The sequence below is a fragment of the Microtus oregoni genome, unplaced genomic scaffold (assembly GCF_018167655.1).
Source record: "Microtus oregoni isolate MIOR12 unplaced genomic scaffold, Mior012 000025F_ref0000491, whole genome shotgun sequence".
NCBI lineage: Eukaryota > Metazoa > Chordata > Mammalia > Rodentia > Cricetidae > Microtus > Microtus oregoni.
In genome coordinates, this window is record NW_024543084.1 from 8,346,996 (window position 1) to 8,371,526 (window position 24,531).

General features: G+C 41.7%; 1 protein-coding gene across 6 annotated transcripts in view; it reads right to left on the minus strand.

Moving 5' to 3' along the window:
• Ehmt1 (euchromatic histone lysine methyltransferase 1) overlaps positions 1–24,531 on the minus strand; it is a 151,688-nt gene that overhangs the window by 70,018 nt on the left and 57,139 nt on the right. For 4 of the 6 annotated variants that reach the window (XM_041674602.1, XM_041674604.1, XM_041674599.1 and 1 more), the window contains exons 3-6: positions 23,769–24,325; positions 16,462–16,633; positions 5,059–5,216; positions 4,522–4,710 (exon numbers count right to left, since the gene is read on the minus strand). In XM_041674602.1, coding sequence (XP_041530536.1) covers positions 4,522–4,710; positions 5,059–5,216; positions 16,462–16,633; positions 23,769–24,325 — 1,076 coding nt within the window. The remainder of the gene's footprint in view (positions 1–4,521; positions 4,711–5,058; positions 5,217–16,461; positions 16,634–23,768; positions 24,326–24,531) is intronic. The other 2 variants (XM_041674603.1, XM_041674601.1) reach the window with 1 other exon arrangement.

A 24,531-nucleotide genomic window follows, 5' to 3' on the forward strand; every position in this document is an offset into this window, starting at 1 on the left:
ATTTATTTATTTATTATATATACAGTGTTTTGTTTCCATATATGCCTATAGGCCAGAAAAGGGCGCCAGATCTCATTACTTATGGCTATGAACCACCATGTGGTTCCTGGGAATTGAACTCAGGCCCTCTGGAAGGGCAGGCAGTGCTCTTAATCTCTGAACCATTTCTCCAGCCCCTTGTTTACCCATTCTTAACACTGCTGATGTATCCTACATTCTCTCATACAATTCCAAGAACTGCTCTCAATCTCCATAGCACTTTACAATTTAGAGCTGTGCAGAAAGTTTTGATTAGATTTTGATGGGACTATTCTGAGCTTAGAGATAAACCTAGAGACAACGTATTTGTATTTGTCATTTGATAAATACATTAAGCAAATTTACACTACATTATTGCTGAATGTGTTACCCTAGATACTCTGGATATGCCAAGAATTACAGCCAAGCTTCAAGGTGTTTTGTGGTTTATATTTCAGATTACCGATCATTGAGAGATTCACAGATATCATCCTTAAGACAACCCAAATATGGACAGACAGAAATGGACACTGATGTCTGGACCCCTGCATTTTTTTTTCTTTCAGCTTTTCAAGACAGGGTCTCCACTTGTAACCCTGACTGTTCTGGAACTCATTCTGTAGACCAAGTTGGTCTCAAACTCAGAAATCTACCTGCCTCTGTCTCCCAGTGCTGGAATTAAAGGTATACATGGCCACACCCAGCTTATTTTCTAGTTGATGTTCAAAAAACATGACTAGGCATTTATGGATTTGCTGATGTTTATTACAAAATCACACAAAAACAAGAGATGTCTATGTCTTGATCACATGGAAGAATAGTTCAAAGGCTGTAATGGTTTTTCTGGGGTTTTTCCAATATTTTAAGGTGGACGTTCATATTCCCAGTAAACTCTTCTCCCATATCCTTTTAAATATTAAAGTTTTAATTACTTCTCATCTGTTCTTATCAGTTTAAATATTAAAGTTTCTTTCTGGCTTTTCTCTTACAGCATCACTCAAAACAGTCAATGCTATTCTCCTTATGTCCATGCTAAAAGCAGCAATCTCACCCTCGTTTTATGACCGATAATAGAAATGCTTTTAATTTTCACCAAAAAAATGTAGCCTTCATTGTAGACTCAGGGACTTTGCTAGTTTTATTTAAGTTTTCTTTAAATTCGCTAGGCAGTTGTTTTGCTCTTTTGTATGTTTAATTTTAAACAAAACTGAGCGATGCAACTACCCAATAGAAAAGAGATTACACAGAGAGGATCACTTTAAAAGTGCCACTTGACAATTTCATGTATAGCACATGTAAGGAAGAAAGCACAAATTGAAATCCCAAGGAAAAAGAAGAATAAAGAGGGGCTGGAGAGATGGCTCAGAGGTTAAGAGCATTGCCTGCTCTTCCAAAGGTCCTGAGTTCAATTCCCAGCAACCACATGGTGGCTCACAACCATCTCTAATGAGGTCTGGTGCCCTCTTCTGGCCTGCAGGCATACACACAGACAGAATATTGTATACATAATAAATAAATAAATATTAAAAAAAAGAAACTAAAAAAAAAAAAAAAGAATAAAGAGTACTAGTTGGCAAAGAGTAAGTTAGAAGTAAGGAACCAGAATGTGATGCAACTAAAACCTGTGTTCAGTAGCAGAGGAAGCTGTCCTTATTATAAGGACAACAGAAAACAACTCTGGTAGGCAGGTCCAGCTTCTGGCTAAGAGGGTAAGGCACTCCAAACAACCACTGTGCCCAACTATCACAGTACCTTAATTAGCCTGTAATCCACACAGCTGGATGAGAATACCAATCTTTTCATGACTCAATAAGGGCACAGTCTAACATGATGCTGTGCTGACTAGGCAAACAAGGATCATTTCTGGATCAAAGAACTGCTACAAAATGAATTCCTAAAAAGACAGGCAACCTAATATCTAATAAATAAATGATTGATACTTAATCAGTTCTTCACAAAAGAAAGCATCTGTGGTGGTTTAAATAAGAATGGCCCCAATAAGCCGGGCGGTGGTGGCGCACGCCTTTAATCCCAGCACTTGGGAGGCAGAGGCAGGCGGATCTCTGTGAGTTCGAGACCAGCCTGGTCTACAAGAGCTAGTTCCAGGACAGGCTCCAAAACCACAGAGAAACCCTGTCTCAAAAAACCAAAAAAAAAAAAAAAAAAAAAAAAAAAAAAAAAAAAAAAAGAATGGCCCCAATAGGCTCATATATGAATGCTTACTAACCAGAGAATGGCACTATTTGAAAGGATTATAAGGATTAGGAGGTGTGGCCTTGTTGGAGGAAGTGTGTCACTAGGAGTGGGCTTTTAGGTTTCAAAAGCATACACTAACCCCTGATTCCCTTCTTCCTGCTGCCTGTGGATCCAAATGTAGAACTCTCAGCTACTTCTCCAGCACCATGTCTACTGATATGTTGCCATGTTCCTCACTATGATAATGAACAAATGATTTGAAACTGTAAGCAAGCCCGAATTAAATGCTTGCTTTTGTAAGAGTTGCCATGGTCAGGGTGTCTCTTCACAATAGAAAACATTCACTGTTTTCATACAAATGAAAAACAATCATAAAGAACAGTATTCAGTCTTCTAGAAATCAGGAAAAGGTACATTAAAACTATGTACTCACTAAATGGACAATGGCAAGAGTGGCAAGCCAGTGCAGCAAACAGGATACTCAAAAGTAGTTGACAGAGATGTAAATGCCTACAACCCTCTTTGAAACTGTCTAACAGTGTCTGTGGATTAACAGGCACAGTGATCTATTTCCAGTTTGATCTGAAATCACCTGTGCATAGGATATCAGTGGGACTGTCACATCAAACAACCTTATATAGAGTCCCATAAAGAGAATAATGGACATCTAAATCAGAATAGAATCCAATAAAGGAACAATCTATCATGGTGGTACTCAAGCTCAGTCTCAGGATCCATATATTCTCTAAAGGGATTACTAAGAACTATGACACACTTCTGTTAATTTTCCTACTGACATTTATTCCAGTAATCTTGGGTTGAGAATTACAAGAACATTTAATTAGGAACCAATGCAAAGACAGCAACATGAGACATAAGAGGCAGACACATCTCAGCTCAAGATGATAGTAGTCTTATAGATCTCTTAAAAACAGTTACAGAGATCCCCAGGCTACCTGAATTCTACAAGAATGAAAATTAGCAAAGCAGATGGGCGGTGGTGGCACACGCCTTTAATCCCAGCACTCAGGAAGCAGAGGCAGGTGAGTTCGAGATCAGCCTGGTCTACAAGAGCTAGCTCCAAAACAGGCTCCAAAGCTACAGAGAAACCTGTCTTTTTTTTTTTTCTTTTTTTTGGTTTTTCGAGACAGGGTTTCTCTGTGGCTTTGGAGCCTGTCCTGGAACTAGCTCTGTAGACCAGGCCAGGCTGGTCTCGAACTCAAAGAGATCCGCCTGCCTCTGCCTCCCGAGTGCTGGGATTAAAGGCGTGCACCACTATCGTCCAGCGAAAAACCCTGTCTTTAAAAAAGAAAAGAAAATTAACAAAGCTTCAAACACAGTGGGTGAAATAAGTTGTAAGGCAATAAAAAAACAAACAAATAAAAAGGACACGCACTGTCTGCTTCTTCTATAAGAACAAAATTAAGCACAATTTTAGTGCTGGCACCCAAGTAGATGGTATTCTTGTCTACTGAGTTACATGATGGGATCTTGAAATGCAACACTGGTGAGTCTTAAACTCTTCATCTCAATAAACCCTCAGTCTCCAAGTATCCAGGCCTATAAATTCATTACATCACCACTGACTTAATATTAAAAACACCGGCTGGAAGCCAGGTATTGGTGATACACACCTTTAATCCCAACATTTGGGAGGCAGAGGCAGGGAGGAAGATTTCCCAGGATAGCCGGGACAACACAGAGAGAGAAACTCCGTCTCAAAAAACAAAGTAAAAGAAATTATTTATGCATATGTACACTTTGTGGCTTTTCTTTGTTAATCTAGTAAATCTCATTAAGAGATTCCTGAGAATGAATCAATTTTTTCTAATCATTATTAGTTTAGCACATAGCTGTATTTTACTATTAGGAATTTTATGAAAGTGTTGCCTAAAAATGAACCATAGTGCTTTTTCTATATTTATTCCTCAAAATACTTTACATAACAAAACTATTGCTGATTCAATGAGATTTATTCCAGTCATCCGATTCTTTTTCCACCGATCATATTTTCTTTTTGGTTTGCCTTTTGTGTCTTGGTTCTTTTGCTAGCTGACAGTCATTTAATCCTTCTTTTTTCTTTTGTGTTCTATGTACTTCTAGCAGGCCTGAAACTCACTATATAAACCTAGCTGGCCTCGAACTCAGAGATCCACTTGCCTCCGCCTTCTGAATGCTAAAATTAAAGGCACAAGCTTCCATGTACAGTTAATTTTTTATAAATGTTAAATAAAAAGAAAAATATTCACTAGTGTAACAATCCCAAAGTATTACCTAATGTCACCAGATGGAGAAGTGGAGTCCTACCTTGGCAGCACGGTCAGTCTCAGACATACTCTCTTTAGAAGTCCTACTGTCCTCGGTGGGAAACGCAGCAGCCTGCTCAGCTCCATGTTCCTCATCATCCTCCAGCTCATCTGAGTCTTCATCTTCTGAGTCCATCTCCAAGCTTTCCCCATTAACATGCAGGGCACTGTCACCCAAGGCTTTCTCGCCCTGGAACACAGCAATTCACAGCTCTCGAAGTACTGTGGCCCAGCACATAAAGACTTAACTAACTCACTATGAACTCCTAAGATGAAAGATGTAAAGGTCTGCCAGCACTAGGGGCACAACAGAACCTAGTAGGAGAATAACCCAGCAAGAAGGATTCCTGGAGTTAGGGGTCTTGAAAAAGTCACCTACGCTATACAAGAGGAGCTCAAGAACTCTAATCCTTCCATGGCGAATAAGGTCACCAAATTAGTAATAACCGCAACAAAATGTTCTTTTGGCCAAAGAGACTTTGGAACCAGGAACACATTTCCAAAAACATGTGGCAAACAACCCCCACGCCACTCTTACCTTAGCGCCCACAGTGGAATGAGTTATGCTCTTAAACATCTCAATCATCGTCCTCTGCTTTAATACTTTGGTCTTTTTCTTGGGAACTAAGCTATAGGTTCCCATTCTTCGTTTTTTCTTCCGAGATACTGCAGCTGCTAAAACAAAAGGCAAGCAAGCTAAAAAAAAAAAAGTCAAAAGGGGACAAGAAAGGAAAAGAAATAGCATTCAAATGTTTTTAGAGGTAGAAGACAGGCTACACAATTTACAAGCAAACCCTATTACTTTAGACACACTTCTTTAGGCATCAACACAGAGTATAACAGGAATTGCTTGCTTGGAACAAATTGAGAACACTGAAACACTTCCAAGACCATGTTTCACTAAAAATAATTAATTGCCCCACCTTGCAGGCAGGAAAACCACATATCATCAGAAACAAGGCCTTCAGACTACCTACCCTTGAATAAAGGAAGCCCTGCCCTGAGAAGTCCTCTCCTTTCATCATACGCCCGGAAGGAGCATGTGTGCAGCAGGAATGACGCAAGGATTAGAAGGAAAACCACCCACCATAAAGTGGGCCCAACCAGTCTCCCAGGATATAGAAACCTCACTCATAGCTGGCCTCTGTGTATATCCATTTTCTGGGACCTTTCCCCAACCACTCAAGCATTACACAGAAAGAAGATCCCTGAAATACTGTCTAGCACACCTTTACAGTCAGTTCTGGGAGCTTGGAATAATGTTCTTTAAACAAAAGGGGGCAACAAGAAAATAGAAATGGTTCTCAGGAACTCCAGACCCTTCTGAGCAAAGGAAAAGAGATTCTCTGAAGGTTTTTTTGTTTTGTTTTGTTTTTACTTTTTAATTTCAAATTCAAAGATCACCACTCTAGCATAGAAAAAGCTATTGGAGGCCTGGGTAAAATCTCATCATGTTTTAATTCTACAACAAAGAAAAAGAAAGGAGACATGCACAAGCATGAAGCGTCTAAAATGGTGAATCATATAACAATGTGGGCAGCACCATCTCCTCATCAATAAAGGCCAAATGAGCACTTTCTCAGTAGTATCTTTTCAGTACTGTCTTTCCTTAACGCAGCACAGTACTGACAGCTAATGTAACAGACCAGGGCCCTGCACTTGTGAACTAGATATATATGATCTATTAAGCACCTGGGCATTTATGAACCAAGAGCTGAGAGTGGGAAAGGAAGTGGGGGGCTGCTGCCATGTTCCAGGAAAGGCCTTCAGGTAGAGGTCTAGGCCCAGGAAAGGGAAATCCTATGAACACTGACAGTTTAGAAAGGACTTACGGGATAGTTTATGGTACACAAAGCATTGAAGCAAGAACTCCAGCATGGTGGTTTGAATGAGATATCCCCCATAAGTATCAGGCATTTGAATACTTGGTTTCCAGCAGTGGCAATTTGAGGATTAGGAGGTGTGATCTTGTTGGAAGAGGTTTCAAAAACCTCCCAGTCATCCCCAGTGCATCACCCTCAGGAAATGCTTTCTGCTTGTTTGTGGATCAGGATGTAAGTTCTCAGCTACTCCAGCATCATCCATGCCTGTTGTCATGTTCTTTGCCATGATAGGAACCATAAGCCCAAAACAAACTCTGGCTTCTATAAGTTGCCTTGGTCATGGTACTGTGTCTCAGCAATGGGAAAGTAACTAAGTCACCCAATAAAGAACACATGCTACTCACCAGCACCTTCGGGACAATTTAAGAAATACCCGCACATATCAGCAAAAAAAGAACAAGCAGGGAATGATAAGAGAAAGGTTAGGGTATAAGGACGCAGTCCGTGTGGTGGTAGTGGTGGGGTCAGGGCAAGGAGAGCAAGAAGGCTCAACAGGAAAGGTGCTTGCTCTGGACGCCTGACAACCTGAGTTTAATACCCAGAACTGGTAAAGGTAGAAGGTGAATACCAACTCCAAAGCTTTCCTTTGGCCTCCATATGCATACTGTGGCATGCCATGCACGCTCCACATATCATATACATAATAACAAAGGGGGGGGGGGGTTAAAATTATTTTTAAAGATTATTTATGCATTTGAAAACTACATCTGAAAAAGGCATCAGATCCCAATAGAGATGGTTGTGAGCCAACCTGTGGTTGCTGAAAATTGAACTCAGGACCTCTGGAAGAATAGCCAGTGCTCTTAACCACTAAGCCATCTCTCCTGCAACCCCCTCCCTCCCTGTCCCCAACAGGGTTTTTCTTTGTAACAGCTATAGCTGTCCTGTAACTAGTTCTGTAGACCAGGCTAGCCTCAAATTCATAGAGAACCATCTTCCTCTGCTTCCCCTGTGTTGTGATCAAAGGCATGTGCCACCAACCCCCAGCTCCCCCTCCCCTTTTTTAAGGAGGAAAAGAGAAAGAGGAGGCATATAGGCAGGCAGGCAGGTTAGTTCCAACTTCCAGAAAGTAGACAGGGCTAACAGGAAATGTGGGGAGGGAAAGCAGTTGGGTGCACAAGAAAACACTCTCCCTAAGACCACTACAGCTACTGTAGAGTATGTAGCAATTAAGGAAAGTTACTGCTCTTCCAGAGAACATGAGTTCAATTCCAAGTACCTACATCTTAATTCTAGTGCAAGGTCCTCATCAAGCGTCTGTGGGGCACCCACCTACACATGGCATTGACATACATATAGACAACAACAAATAAAAAGTAAAAAGAAATTTTTCCTATTAAAATAAAAAAAGACAGCTAGAGAGACACCTCAAAGGCTAAGAGTCATGGCTATTCTTCCATGGGGCTGAAGATATGGCCCCGAAGTTACAAGAATCTGCTCTTCTTGCAGAGGACATAGGTTAGATCTAAGAACCCACATAGTGGCTCAGTTCCAGGGAAACAAATGCCCTCTTCCAGTCTCCATGGGCACTGCACTGACATGGTAAAGGACATACATGCAGGTGCCTGTTTCACTGCTGTTTAATTCTAATATTTCTTCATATAATACAGACACCAATCTTCTGGCAGAAGATAAAAGTTTCTGAATAATTCTGTCCTTTTTTGTGGACTGGACTTTTATTCTCTTCAGAGTGTCTTTTGACATACAGAACTTTTTAATTGTCAAAGTTCAATAAGTCCCTAAATTTCTTTTTCTTTTCTGGTTGCTTATGCTTTTGGTGGTCTAGAAGAATAGGACTGACAATATATATATATATATGGAACTTATTGGACTACCTTACATGATGTGGTCCAGCTAGTAGAACAATGGCAGTGTACAAGCAAAAAGTCCAAGAATCCAGTACTTGTTCAGTCCACAAGACCAGATGCATTACCTGGTCTTCAGTATATGCAAGAATCCCGAAGAAATATGCTCTAATGCCAATGAAGGAATGGACTTGCCAATGAGAGCAAGAGCAAGCAGGTAAAGAATAAAAGCTTCCTTCTTTAGTGTCCTTTATATAGACAGCCAGCAGCAGGTGTGGCCATGATAAAGGTGGATTTTTTCCTACCTCAAAGATCCAGATTAGATGTGATATGATAACCACTAACATTCTGATTGATGTTACATTACATGATTAAGAAATCAAGGAAAGAAAACAAATATCTGTACAACACATTTTTAACAAGAAACAACAGAAACACTGTTAATTACAATCCTCATTCTGAAACTGGTCATGCGGCCATTGCTGGTACTGATGACCACCTTCTCCTACAATCCATTCTGTATTTCCTCCAACCTCAGCAAGCACCTCTTTTCCTAGGAGTGACCCACACCTTCATTCCTGAAGGCTCTGTGCTCTTCTGTATCCTGCTTGGATTTGGTTACTATAGTTTCACAATGATTTTAATCACAGACCATGGTAGCACCAAGAGATTCCCTTAAAAAATCTCCTGCATCTAATCTTTCTTAACCTCCACTGTGGTGAAGCAATCCAATTTCCCTTAGTAAATCTGGATCCATCATGCCCCCTAACAGTTATTCCTTTAAACTATTAGCTTAAAGACATTAGAAACCCAAAAACACTGGGGAAAGTCTGAGCTTCCAGTTCAATAGAAATTGGTGAAGCAGGGGCACTCACTCTACTCACTGTAGCCAAAACTTCTAGGCCAGCAGAATTTAAGGTTGTGAAAACAGTAAGTAAGAAAATTTCCTAGGAGTGATAGTAGTGAGTAGAATTATTTCCTCTTCCACCCCTTGATTCCTGAACCCCATACATGGGAAAAACCATACCATATACTGGATGCTGATTCAAAGCATGTACTGCATTCTGGAGAACCCAGGTTGCACCTAGTAGACGCTATAACTAGACATCAAAAGTAACTTTCTATCAGTAACTGCTCAGAATAGTGTGCAACCAGTGGATTGCATAATCTATCACCAGGTTTCTGGCTGGTCTCTGCTGCCGGTATATCTGGCACTCAGCAGCAGCTGTAGTCAGGTCAGCCTTAGTAATTGTTGAGCCCATACGTAACCCACATCTCTGCCAACCTGTTCATGGGCCCACTGGACAATGATAGGGACAGCTAAGGAAAGAAACTGACTGTCCACAGAATGGGTCATCCTATCTACTTGATTATTGAACTCCTCAGCTGAAGCCACCTTCTGATGAGCATTTACAGGGGACACGAGTATCTTCACATCCTTTGCCCATTGGGAGAGATCTGTCCACATACTTCTTCCCCAGAGGTCTTTCTCAGCATTTTCCAATCATGGCTTTTCCAAGTCCCTCATCAAGCCAATCCATTGACTTCTGTCTTAGGGTTTCTATTGCTGTTAAGAAAAACCAAGACCACAGCAACTCTTGTAAATGAAAAATATTTAATGCTGACATTTTCAGGTTTAGCTCATTATCATGTGGCAGGACTCAGGCAGATACAGTGTTGGAGAAGAAACTGAGTTCTACATCAACAGTAAGTAAGCTAACCCACTGGGTGTGGCTTGAGCATAAATGAGACCTCAAACTTTACCCCACAGTGATACACTTAATCCAACAAGGCCATACCTATTCCAACAAACCAAATCTCCTAATAGTGTCACTCCCTTTGGGGGCCATTTTCATTCAAACCACCACAGGTACAGCCCATAAATCAGAAAACAATTGCACAACTGAACATTTCTCCTTTGAAACAAAACATGTGACCATGTATGTATACTACCCAAAGTTCTGTCCACTAGGAAGATTTCCCTTCGCCAGTATTTTTCAAGACTGTCTCAGAAAGGGGTTGGAATGTTCCAGCTGTCCACTTCTGGATGGCGCCTGTATAACATGAAGAATCATCAGGAAGCCAGGCCCTTGTCTCTTTTTCTCAATTGATCACAGGGCACATCCCATGAGGCTATAGGTGCATATTTGGCAGCAGATACCATTGTAATGGGAGAAACCATAGGCAGTGGGGCAACTTATTCACAGAACCTGCTGCCTATGCCTTCAGGACTTGTTTGAGGCCAGTCACATGATACCTCTCCCATTTGATAATAGATTGCTGTGGCGCACGACCTACTTTATGATTTGGTGAAGTCACATAGCACCCAGCTCATGATGAGTTGCTCAGGTTGTATGGTAATTTAGAGGCCCATTGTCAAATGCACAATTTCCACTACGGCCCAATAGCAGACCAAGGGCTGTCTTTCAAGGAGAGAATAGTTGTCTACTGACAAAGGTAGGGCCTTGCTCTAAAATCCCAAAGGTCTCTTCTGTGATTCATCTAAAGGGGTCTGCCATAGGCTCCAAAGAGCATCCCTATCTGGCAGAGCAGCCTATACAGCAGTCTGGACTTACTAAAGATCCTTCTCCTTTTCCAGGCCACACACAAAGATAGCAGCTTCCTATCTTCTGTTGAGCGCATGTATTGCCAAAAAGTCCAAAGTGGTTGCTACCTCCTGTTCACTTGGTCCAATTAGCATAATGTCAACAACATAGTGTACCAGTGTGCTTCTGGCTGGCCATCCAGGGGAATGAGTCATTTGTGGGGCTCACTGTCTGTCTCTACTGTTGGCAGAACTTGCTATAAGCCCAGCACTGGAGAGGTCAGATGTCTTCCTTGATTTATTGTACTCTACTTTATTTACTAGGCAAGGTCTCTAGCTGAGCCCAAAGCTAGTCAGCGGAGCTAATCTAACTTCATCTGGAAACCTTTTATCCTCAAGAGTTAGGATTATAGCAGTTACCTACCTGGCTTTTTTTGTGGGGCTGGGGATCTGAACACCCATGCTTATACTTGTATGGCGAGCACTTTACCCACTGAGCCATCTCCCTTGTTTCTTTCCCCCATTCACTGCCTGGACTGTGCTCCACTGAATGGGGTACACAAGGTTCCCACCCTCCGACCAGCACAACATTTTTCATATCTGAAACTGAAAAATAAAAGCATAAAATACAAGTCCTATGGACTTTTATCTTCCTGAGATGGAAATGGACTACCCTAGATAGCCTGCCTACAGCTGCAGGCATACAATGCACTGTTAGCCAAAGGGAATCTTATCTGTTCATCTTCTCTGCCTACACGAAACTCACTGGTTCAACAGGAGGGAAAAGAACAGAGCCTTCTGTGATAATCATCATAGTGATATTAAAGATTAATAGCCAAAATCAGACAACTCTGATCCCCTGCAAACAAGGAGGCATACAGAAGGATGAGGTCTGAAGAAGCAGAACAGGACAGAAACTGTCCCAGCACTGAATCTGTATACATGCTTTTACAAAGGTGTTGCTCCCTTTCTGCCTTCTATGGCTCCTTAACTTCTAGCATCTTCCTAGAAGCCTCACCCTCAGGGTTGAGCTTCTGCATTCCAGAGACCAATGATGGTGCACCAATGATGGTATTAAGTCAAAATGGCAATGCAGGGCATGTTTCTCTCTGGGAAACACACATACACAGAAAGAGAAATTCAGACCTCTCCATCCTGGGAATGGTACAAGCCCTGAAGTAGCAACAGAAAAACAGAAAATCCTTTCCTTGGACTAGGAAAGGATATGCATCTGAAGAATCAAAACAAGTCACTCGACTGCTGAAGCATATTACATCTACATTTTGAGGCTACTTCAAAAGGTGCAGGCTAACAGTCTAACCACCAGCTTATAGGGAGAGAAGGAAAGCTAAAGGAAACAACACAAAACAGTAAATCAAGTACTGATGAACACATACAGCATCTTGTTTTGAAAAGCTCTAATCAAAAAATAATGAAAGCATTTTAACATAGGGGGAAAATCATAGCACATAACAGAAACACTGATTCAACATTCCTTCATTCCTTACATACAGAAGAATAACTCTACACAACTCTGAAAAGTGTCACATTTAATTCTTCAAAACAAGTAACAATAAGATAAAGAGCCAAAAAGTAGTGTGAAGTACAAAGATATAATCAAGACTGAGAGCTCCTTACACGCAACTAACGTAGGCCAGTGAATGGAAAGGATAAGATGAACCTTGGGCATCCAGTCCAACCACAAGGTCTTCAGAAAGTAGTGGGTCAAATCCAAAGACTGGGGATATACAGCTGGACAGTGTCCATGACTGCCAAACCTAGGGTGATTCAAGCAGTGAAATAATGATGATAATATTAGAATAAAGCCTAAAGAGTCATAAGAAAGTTTGCAAATTGCTATGGCTTGATTCTTTCTGGTTTGTTTTTGAGACAAGGTCTCAGGTTGGTCTTGAACTTACAATCTTGTCTCAGCTTCCTGAGTGCTGGGATTAAAGGCCTTGACCTACCAAATACCTAGCTTCCAGTTTCCATCTTGAAGATCTCCGAAAGTCATTTATTAAAGGCTTAGTCCCTAGTATGGCACTATTAATTAAGGTCTTCAAATCATGGAAGGCATGACTTCCAATGAGACAGTGGATCCTAGAACCTTTCTCTTTCTTTTGCAGTCCCCACTCACAAGGTAATCATTTTGTTCTGTCACACCCTCCAACCATGTATCACTGCAGATTCAAATTCAGCTAACTGCTATAATAACAGCAATCACTGAGTATTGACTGAAACTCTTAAAACCGTGAGCCAAAATAAGCTTTCTTTTTATAAGCTCGTTATCCCAGTTATTTGTTACAAGGAAAGAAAGATGACTTATATGTAAACAAATACTTAAAAACAGATTGAGGCTCAGGAATGAGCTTAGTCAATAAAAAAATGCTTCACAGGCAACCCTAAACATCTGAGTGTGGATCCACAGCACCCATGTAAAAAGATGAACACAGCAGTGTGTGTCTGTAATTCTAGTATTGGGAAGACGAAAACGGGAGATCTCAGGTCTTACTAGATGGTCAGCCTAAGCAAATCAGTAAGCTCCAAGTTGAGGGAAAGACTTTAGAACAAAAATAAGGCAGACAGGGGACCAAGGAACCATGAGTGTGAAACCCGAGGGCAGTGATGAGCTGGCACCACCCTTCACATGTTGCTAGACAAGTTGGGAGGGGGGGGGGGGTGGAGTGCAAGTCAAATAATCTTAAGCAAAAGCGAACTCCAAAAGATTGTAATTTTTATTCTTTATTGTAAGGGAAAAACTCACGGAACAGGAACGGGAGGTCCAACCTCAAGGTGTAGAAAACCGGAACAAGAAGGCTAGGCATGCCAGCGGTTTAAAAAAATGGGTAGCCCAGGCTAGCCTCGAACTCCAGATGCACCTGCTTTTGCCTCCTCCAGCAAATTCTTCCAGCCTGTGCCACCACAATCGGTTGGCCTTGAACTTGTGACCCTCCTGCCTCTGCCACCCAAGAGCTGGGATTAAAGGCTTAGACCACCACCACCTGCCTGTCCTGGAACTCACTTTGTAGACCAGGCTGGCTTCGAACACACAGATCTACCTGTCTCTGTTGCAGATGGATCTGAAGTTCCAGGCCAGCTTGGGCTACACATTTTTTAAACCGCAAGCCCGCCCAGCTCTTTCTCTCTCTCTGTTGTTCCCAAGCACCACCACCTTGAGGTTGGACCTCCGGTTCCTGTTCCTTGAGTTTTTCCCTTACAATAAAGAATGTTAATTAAAACCTTTTGGAGTTATCTTGAGATTATGTGACTCCCATTTCCTGCCCCTTTTATGCATCCAGTTTCATGCGCAGGCCCTGCCCCTTGCTGGCCACACCAGCAACAGAACTTCCACACACACCCCCATGATGGCATGAGCATAGAACAGCTGCCTCCGCCCCTCTTCTGAAAAGAGGCAGTCCCAGCGGCCTGGACTGATCAAATTAGCTATCACTGGATGCACATCCAGGGCCCTAAGTTGGCACGCCCCAACAGCTAAACCATCAATGACCTACCAGAGTGCACGAAGGGACCTGTCATGCAGAACCACAGCCACAGGATCTCAATGACTCAGACAACAGTAGGATATGCAAGAGAAGTTTCGTTGAGCATTCAGTATTAATGGACCAGAAACCAGACTGACAACTCATGCCAATGACCATGTGCAGATTGGGCTGACTGGACAAAAGAGAATACTGCATGACACACTGCAGCTCCCAATGGCATTAAGATAAATAAAGAGGTTATTGGAGAGGCAGGAAAGGTGGAATAGCAAAGTGGACTTTTGGGTTATTGTGTTTTTACTTTAAATTTTCTTTGGAGGAGGGAGAATGCTACAGGGGTGAGAGGCAGTTAGGGAGGGACTGGAAAATGAGAATTGGTGTACATGATGTGTAATTCCCATAGAATAAAAAAATTATCATAAAAACAGTAAGGTAAAGGGGAGATGGCTCAGTGTTTAAAAAGGACTTGTTACTCCTATAGAGGATCCATTTTGGTTCCCAGCAACAAGAAGTCAGCTAACAACCATCTGTAACTCAGGCTCCTTGAGATCCAATGCCCTCTTCTGTTCTCCTTGAGCACTATATGCATATAGGCAAGATAGACATATTGGAAAAACACTCATACACATATAAATAAAATAATAAAACATTTTTAAAGAGGCAGGCAGATCTCTGTGAGTTCAAAACCAGCCTGGTCTACAAGAGCTAGATAGGCTCTAAAGCTACAGAGAAACCCTGTCTCGAAAAACCAAAATAAATAAAAATAAAAGGTAGAGGACAACTGAAAAAGAAGCCCAATGTCAACTTCTACCTTCCACACATGAACACACACACACATGAAGACTACACATACACATACAAAAGGACAGCTTGGCGATAAAATGAAGTACCTCTTCCATCAAAAAAAAAAAAAAAAGTAACTAATAGACTTAAGGGAGAAACTGAAGCAGAAAACTACCAAATGGCGCAAACCTGAAGTGCGGCCTCTGAGGACAATGTAGGGAAAAGTGACTTTATGTTTGGCCCAAACACAGCGAAAGGTCACCAAATGAGGCCTACAGCTTGGCCTATGACTCAAATCAGATCTGGAGAAGCACTGGGCAAAGTTATTAGGCAGTTTCTATGAAACATCTAGATTGTGGTCTCCCGCCCCACAGACAGGAAAGACAAAGAAGGCTGGGAATGTTATAGATTAAAACAAAAAAGCAAGACAAAGCAACCAAATGATTGTGGAATCCAGGGCTAGGATTTGTTTGATTTGTATTAATAAAAAACTGGCAAAAGTTGGCCAATGCACCTAGAATAGATAATATCACAGTAAAATTAATTTACTGATTGTTTGCTACACCACAGTACTTACTCAAAAAATGTCCTTACTTTTAGAGACAGTATACCACTATTTCCAGGAGAAACAAATAAATATTCTGAGGTCCAAGTCTGTAACTAGCAGCTTAAGAAAGTGTTTCAAAAGTTAAAATACACACACACACACACATATACATACACACACGAAAGGATTAGTTAAATACAAAGAATATAAAAATACACTGGACTCTTTTGTAAAATGCCTACAACTTTGCTGAAATTCTGAAATTGCTTTAAAGTAAAGAGTAGTAGTTGTTCATAGAGGTACAAGACTGCCATCTCAACACTCAGGAAGCTGAGGTCATAGGAAAAAGACTTCAGGGTCAGCCTGAGTATATAGTGGGGAGAAAGGAGAGGAAAAGACGAAAAAGGGCTTAAACGGAGAGGTAGAAAAGATAAAGGAGAGTAGAAGAGGAGGAAAAGAAGAAAAAATACTTTAAAAGTGAAAAAAGAGGGCTAGAAAAGATGACTCAGGAGGCCAGGCGATGGTGGTCCACACCTTTGATCCTACCACTCCGGAGACGGAGACAGAGGCAGGCACTGTGGTCTACTGAGTTCCAGGACAGTCAGGGCTACACAAAGAAATCTTGTCTCAGAAAGGGGGAAAAAAAAAAAAGACTCAGGGGTTTCAGTGTACTTATTGCTCTTAGAAGATCCAACTTGGTTCCCCAGCACTTACACAGCTGTTAAAATCACCTATAACTCAAGTTTCAAGGGATCCAGCAGAGTCTTCTGAGCTCCATGGGCATCAGGCATACATGTGCTGGTGTACAGACATAAATGCAAGCAAAACATATATACACAGGGGGAAAGAAGAGTGTGTGTGTGTAAAACTGTATTTACCTGTCTGGGACTTTGTGGTGGCCATGTAGCACTGGTTCTGAGGTAGCGACTGGTGGAGGGCTGGGAAGGTTGGTAAAAGCTGCTGTCGTCCACATTCAGAAACATTTCTGTTGATATCCTCTTTTGGTTCCTTATGGTCTCGAACTTCTCTGTGGTCTTTGCTGGCTGCATGCTTCGAAACAAAGACAAGTGATTATAATAACTTCAGTAGCAGATGGTGACTGAAATAAAATGCATCCAAAAATCAATTCTTTTTCTCATTAATTCTCATTTACTAAAAGACAGGCCATGGTGGAGGAAGGTAGAAAGTCCAAAATCCGCATAGTACAACTATTAGCAAAGAAGGACATAGCTCTAGAACACATGAGCGGAACACTCAGCGCTACCATCCTCTGCAGGATGAAGAATCCGTTATGAGAGACAGCTTTTTTTGGCTTTTTGAGACAGGGTTTCTCTGTGGCTTTGGAGCCTGTCCTGGAACTAGCTCTTTGTAGACCAGGCATGCCTCAAACTCACAGAGATCCCCTGCCTCCCGAAGGTGGGACTAAAGGTGTGCACCACCACCACCCGGCTGATTTTATAGTTTAAATATGTCTATAATAAACAGGTCAGGGTGTGGGAGAGATGGCTCAGAGGTTAAGAGTACTGCCTGCTCATCTAAAGGTACTGAGTTCAATTCCCAGCAACCACATGGTGGCGCACAACCATCTGTAATGAGATCTGGTGCCCTCTTCTGGCCTGCAAGCATGAATGTAGGCAGAATACTATGTACACAATAAATAAATAAATCTTTAAAAAAGGTCATTCAATAATTCCCCTTTGCCAATACAACGATGATTCTATTCCAGATACCAACTGAAGAGAGAGGGAGTGGGTGGAGAACCACAAAGTTTTCCTAAGGCATGAGTAATCTAAGATAACATATAGTCTTTACTACTAAGGAATAGTGACATGGAAGCACTTAGATAAGAAGCTTACCAAAATCTGCCAGTCAGTGGTGGTGCACACCTCAAGACAGTCTGGTCTACACAATGAATTCCAGGATGTCCTGAGCTACACACAGAAGCCCTATCTCAAACAACAAAAAAGAAGAAGAAGAAGAAGAAGCCTACCAATTTCAAGGTTAGCTTGGGCAAGGCAGTGTAGCTACAGCTGTAAAGGTAGGGGAGGGAGTCATGTTAGTACATTGTTACAAGGGAGATAGAAACTGGGTTACAGAAAAGCAAGGCTAGATCCCTCATAGGCTGCCTTGTTTCTTGAAAGAGGTCTTAAAGGGGCAGGCCCATGATCCAACAATCCCCTGAAAGGGTTTTCAGTCTAGTTTCCTGCAATACCAATAACAAACTCCCAATACTTAATACCCCTGCCTTTACTCCAAACTGCTTGGACACTAGTAAACCTCTCCTCTGTCTATGACCACACACTCACCAATGCTTTAGAGATACTTTCATCTTTTAGTTTAAGCCACATACAATTCAGCTTGAACTTAATTGTTGTGCAATAGGTAACAACCTAAAAATGAAAGACATTCCAAGACAAGGCTTTCTCCAGCATATATGGTTTCTGAGAACACAGGCTATCCACATATAAAAACTTGAAGTAGGCCAGATGTGGTAGCATAGAAATTAAATCCTAGTACTCTGCAAGGCAGAAATAGGTGCGTCTCTGTGAGTCTGAGGCCAGTCTGGTCTACACGGTAAATTCCAGATCAGTCAGAGCTATGTAGAGACCCTGTCTCAAAAATATAAAAATAAGGGCTGGAGAGATGGCTCAGAGGTTAAGAGCACTGGTTGTTCTTCCAGAGGTCCAGAATTCAATTCCCAGCAACCACATGGTGGCTCGCAACCATCTTTAATGAAATCTGGTACCCTCTTCTGGCCTGCAGGCATACATGCAGACAGAATACTGTAAAACAAAATAAATAAATAAATCTTTAAATATATATATATATATATATATATATATATATATATATATATATAAAAGAGGAGGAGGAGAAGGCGGTGGCTTCTTCCTCATACCATATACAACAAGAGAATACATACACACACACCCTGTTGTCCCTTGTATATGATATGAGGAAAGAAGTCTCCTCCTTCACACACACACACACACACACTCCTCTACCTTTCAACATTAAATGCTCAGGATTCTACCAAGACAGAACTGGGCAGGAACGTGAGTTCTCAGCATGACAACTGATTGCAGTCAGAACTCAACATCGAATTGCATCAGTACCAAGAACCAATCGTCCATATGACAGAATGACAGAAGCATCTCCCCCTACACACCTAAATCGAATTAGCTAGAACATGTAGGAGTGGGTTGCAGAAACAGATCCAGAGAAAAAGCAGACAACAAACACTCCTAAAGCATGTAGAATTCTGACAGGAAAGATGCCAGAAAACTTTAAGAATCTAGGTCAAGGGCCGGGCGGTGGTGGCGCACGCCTTTAATCCCAGCACTCGGGAGGCAGAGGCAGGCGGATCTCTGTGAGTTCGAGGCCAGCCTGGTCTACAAGAGCTAGTTCCAGGACAGGAACCAAAAAAGCTACGGAGAAACCCTGTCTCAAAAAAAAAAAAAAAAAAAAAAAAAAAAAAAAAAAAAAGAATCTAGGTCAAGGAAAGAGTTTTCACAAATGCCACCAAGAACACAGTCCCAAACTTAAAACTAATAAACTGAATTCCATCAAATGAGACATCAAACTTCAGTTCATCAAAATAAGAAAATCAGGCTAGGTGTGGTGGCAAGCAACAGTAAGACTAGAAGTCAGGAGTCAGGGATGAAAGCTGCTGCACACTTTGGTAATTACACTCTTGAATACCTAACCCCGAAACAGAAAAAATTATATACAGATGAATATAAGCAGTCATCACAGCTATAATTGGATAGCCTAAGACTAAACACACTAACTCAGGAGACAGAAGCAGAAGGTTCACTGCTTTGAAGGAAGCCAGGTCTACCAAGCAAGTTCAAGACAAACCCTGGACATGTAAGAAGGCCCAAGGAAAGCAAGACAGGAAACTGAGGACATGAACAGACAAGGACGTGCCCTGTTGTTTTGGGAAAAATATTAGAGCATGCCTCCTAACTGACAAAGGGCTTCTATCCAGAAAATCCTAGAGCTGAGGATTTATCTCAGTGGTACAGGGCTTGCCCACTGGATTAAAAATCAGCACTAAGTGTGTAAAAGGGAGAAAGAGAAGCAACAGAAATCTTAAAGCTAACAAAATACTTTATTATCAAAGGGCAAAACACATTTCTCCATCAACAACAGAGTTGCAAATCATCACTGAGAAGAGCCACATCACATGGTGAAGAAGTTCAAGTAAAATTATGACAAGCACATTAGACCACCGAAACACAGCAGCAGCAGGACTAATACTGGCAAGGACACCAGAAACCAGGTACCTCCAGCAATGAAGATGGCTCAGGAAACCATGAACTTGTCACCAAGCCTGATGACCTGAATTCAATCCCCAGGACCCACATTTGGAAGGACAGAGACAAGTCCTGCAAGTTGACATCTGACTTAGATCACATGTATGCTATGGCACGTGTGCACTGTGTACACAATACTTAGATCACATGTATGCTATGGCACGTGTGCACTGTGTACACAATACTTGCACTCACTCATATACAATAAATGAATAAATAACTAAATAAAATATATTTTTAAAACTTTTTAAATGGTACTAATAAGAAGACTGGAAAGGCACATGTATATCTCAATACTATTTGGGGGGGGGGGGGGGCGCTGGAGAGATGGTTCAGAGGTTAAGAGCACTGGCTGCTCTTCCAGAGGACCTGTGTTCAATTCTCAGCAACCACATGGTAGCTCACAACCATCTGTAAAGAGATCTGGTGCTTTCTTCTGGCACGGAGACATACATGCAGGTGGAACACTATACATAATAATAAATAAATACTTTTTAAAAAATACTATTTTTGAAGCTTCTTGATGATCATAAACTTTTAACTTTCTTGGTCTATTTTTCTGTTAGCATATTTTAATCCATAATTATTTATTAAGTCTCAGGGCTTTTCCTTTTACTATTAGCATACTTTAACTACACACAATAATAGGATTATGATATTTTCATACATGTACACAATGTATTCTGAGCACATTCATCTTTCATTACCCTCTCTTTCTAGGGTGCTTTTTGATTTTCATGTTTTGTGGCAAGGTCTCTCTATGTATCACTAGCTGTCCTCCAGTGATACATCCAGCTCACATCCACCCACTAAGGCATCCTGAGCGCTAGGATTAAATGTATACACCACCATGTCCAGCTACCCTATTTTCTTTGTAAAGATTTATAATTAATTATATGTACGTGTATTAGGCTGGATGTGAATATGTAGAAATCAATGCAAGTGCCTGAAGCACCAGAGGTATCAGAGTCCATGGAGTTAAAGTAACAAATGGCTGGGAGCCCCTGATAAAGAGATGCTAGGGCCCTCTGGAAGAGCAGCTGTAGAAGGGAAAGGTCCTTGTGCTCACAGATGCACTAGGAAAACCAGGAATGTCTCTTCAAAGAAAGAGATACATAACTTGTTTTCTACCCAGAAAGCTGGAAATGGATGTGGTTAATTGCTGTTGACTTCTATGCTATCTGTAGAGCCAGGCTACTCCTGGCTCCCCAGATTCTTAAGTTTATCTTAGACTCTTCCTCCCTAGTCCTTTATCTGGATCATTGTTTCTCATTCAGTAGGACCCAGCTATATGGGAGCTGTCACATGTACTTTATGAATGGAGCAGAGGTGGTTAATAGCCAGGTGACCTCCGTGCTATCTGTATGGTCAGGCCATACAGAATCTTATGTTTATCAAGCTAGCCAAGGTGGGAATTGGGGAGACCCCAGGCCAAGTGACCAGGCCATGTTCCATTAAGTTGAACCTATATAAATGCCTGGCAAGAAGACAAAACATGATAGCAATAGGACTGCAAATGATGACAAGCAGCTCCACCCTATACCCAATGTAGCGACTACAGATCCACACATGGCACTTGGGCAATCAGAACCAGCACCACAAAGATAAAAACAAGCATTCTTGGGAAAACAAACATGAGAAAGAGCAGCTACATTTAAACAAAACTCCTCTGAAGAATTAGATTCCTAAGAGATTGTGAAAGAATCTTAGTAGTAGCTCTCTATACCCATCCATCCATCCATCTTTCTCTATCTAGTGTGGGGTGTGTGTGTGTGTGTGTCTGTCTGTCTGTCTGTCTACTGTTGTGGGATATTTACACACTGTATTAAGATATATGCCATTGCCAGGCAGTGGTGGTGCACGCCTTTAATCCCAGATCTCAGGAGGCAAAGGCAGGTGGATCTCTGTGAGTTTGAGGTCAGTCTGGTCTACAAGAGCTAGTTCCATGACAGGCTCCAAAGCTAAAGAAACCCTGTCTCAAAAAACAAAAACAAAACAAAACAAACAAACAAAAAAAGATTTTTGCCATGATTGGTTTAATAAAGAGCTAAACAGCCAATAGCTAGCAAAAGGTATAAATAAGAATTCTGGACAGAGAGAGGAAGTAGGAGGAGATAACTGAGGCACAGAGGAGACACCAATGAGATAGAGGGAGCCAGGCATACAGAATGAAAGATAAAAAGTCACATGGTAAAACATAGAAATGAGTTAAGATATCAGAACTAGTTAAGAACAAGCCTAAGCTAAGGCCAAACTCTTGTAAGTCTCCATGCCATTATTTGTGAGCTAGTGGCCCAAAGAAAAATCTGTTTACAGTCTAAAAGGCAAAGGTTAATAACAATAGATCTTGTTCCCCAATCATTACATGATTTTTTTGAGACAGTGTCTTTCAACATAACCTGGAGCTTACTGATTCAACTAGGCCAGCACACCCCAGGTCTCTTCCGCACTAGTGGCACTAGAATTACAGGCATGTGATTCTGTGGTGCATACAGGTGTTCTGTGGATGCTAGGGGTTTAAACTAGGGTGTTCATACTTCCTCAGGAAGCACTTTGCTCACGGAGGCATCTCCCTAGTCTCATGATCAGTCTATTGTATTGGATAAGATGAACTGTGATTTAGGCACGGTGACACACATGCACAATTCCACAATCTAGATGGTAGGAACAGAAATATTAGGAATATAAGTCTAAGTCCTACCTGGGCTAAGTGAGACCCTATCTCAAACCAAAACATAAATACGTTAATTTTTTAATAAAATTTTTAAAACACCTATTTTCCCAGTATGAGGTAGGCAGAGGCAGGCTGGTTTTGAGACCAGCATGGTCTACAAGAGCAAGTTCCAGGACGGCCAGGGATACACAGAAAAACCAACCCTGTCTCAAAGAAAACAACAACAAAAAGAAGAAAAAGAAACAAACAGGTATTAAAAATTTAAAACATCAACATAAAGACCAGAATGAAAAGGGTTAAAGCATAGAGCAGGAAATAGGTACCAGGCAAGGTACACCTATAGAAGGACACAAAATTTACAGTACTGTGCTCACAGACAAGAGATTCTATGAGAGGGAAATTAATAACCACATATCATTACATGTTTCTGGAGCTGACATGGCAAACCCACAGACTGACAGTCTTGAGGAAAGGTTCCAGAATGAAATCCTAAAGGCTACAGAGAAAACAGCAGTCTGCACACAAAAGGCACTAGAAATCACAAGGGAGTATGATCGTGAATGTGGAATCCACCCAATCTAAATCCACATCAAAAGTAACAGAACTGCAGACATTTTGAAAACATGCATCAAATACATGCAATGAAAAACAGACTGAGACCAAGTTCAGCCGGCTGAGTATTATAGGGAAGTACTACTTTCTGTCAGTGCTAATGTACAGAGCTCATCTTGCTCTCAGTAACCCTGAAGATCACTTTCAGAACCTTCCAGAAATGGCAGAAGAAAAATAAGTTTTCTGACAGGCAATGGTGTCACACGCCTTTAAATCCCATAATCACAGCACTCGGAAAGGCAGAGGAAGCAAGAACTCTGTGAGGTCGAGGTTAGCCTGGTCTACAGATTGAGTTCTGGAGCAGCCAGGACTACAGAGAAACGGGGACACACACACACACACACACACACACGACAGTTTCCTTGAAAAAGCCTGAACCATCTTCAGAGCAAAAAGAAGCCTTCAGGAAAAACATTGAAAGCAGGGCTGATGTGGTATCATCTGAGTTGGTTGCTCATATATCTGGAATGACTACTGATGACCACTGCCATTAATTAGTTTTTCCCTTTGTTACATGAAAATCAATTTGTTTTCATTAATGCAAAGGAGGATTAAGACAGAAAAGAAGAAATAAAATTACCAGGCCCAGGATGGACTTCGGCATGGTCTTGCGTGCCCTGTGAACCCTGACATCAGTGCCCGAGGCTGTAGGCTTCCTGTCCTCTGTGTCTGCACTCCCTTCCCCAGGCACAGCAGGTGCTGTGGTTGGTGTCTGAGGAAGTGCACTTGGAGTCCTGCATTTACTGGCCCCTCCAGGAAGAGTTTTTGCCGCATGACCAGGAAGCGAGGAGGCTAGAGTGCTGGGAGTCCTCAAGGGCTGCCCCTGCAGGGCTGGTTTATTTAAAAAATATCCATTGCTGCCAATGACAGAAGTCTGCATGAAGTCGTCAGCTGTGACATGGTTTTGCTTTCCCACTTCTATGTCTCTTTCTGAAAGTCCATTTTCGGCCACCCGAGATGCTCTGTTGGTACCTTCCTGCGGGCTAGCTCTTGTGTTCTCCTGAGTATGTTTGGGTGCATTCGGATGGCTGGTGTCACTGCTCTTTTCACAAGAACCATTGGTTTCTCCATCTGTAGCCATGGGAGTCTCTCCTGTCTGTTTCTCCGTGGAACCTTCATCAGCAGCCATAGGTGTATCTGTAAACAAAGAAAGGAGCGTCACAGTGGCCAGCACCCATCCATCAATCCATAACTATCACCATAAATTACAATTTATTTGGCCAACATATTTGTCTACAAATATGCTACGAAATTGTCTACAGTGTTAGCATGTAGCAAAGTGGGAAACTCTTGCCTAACATGTGCAAGGCCCTGGGTTCAAGACTCCACACCAAAAAAAAGCC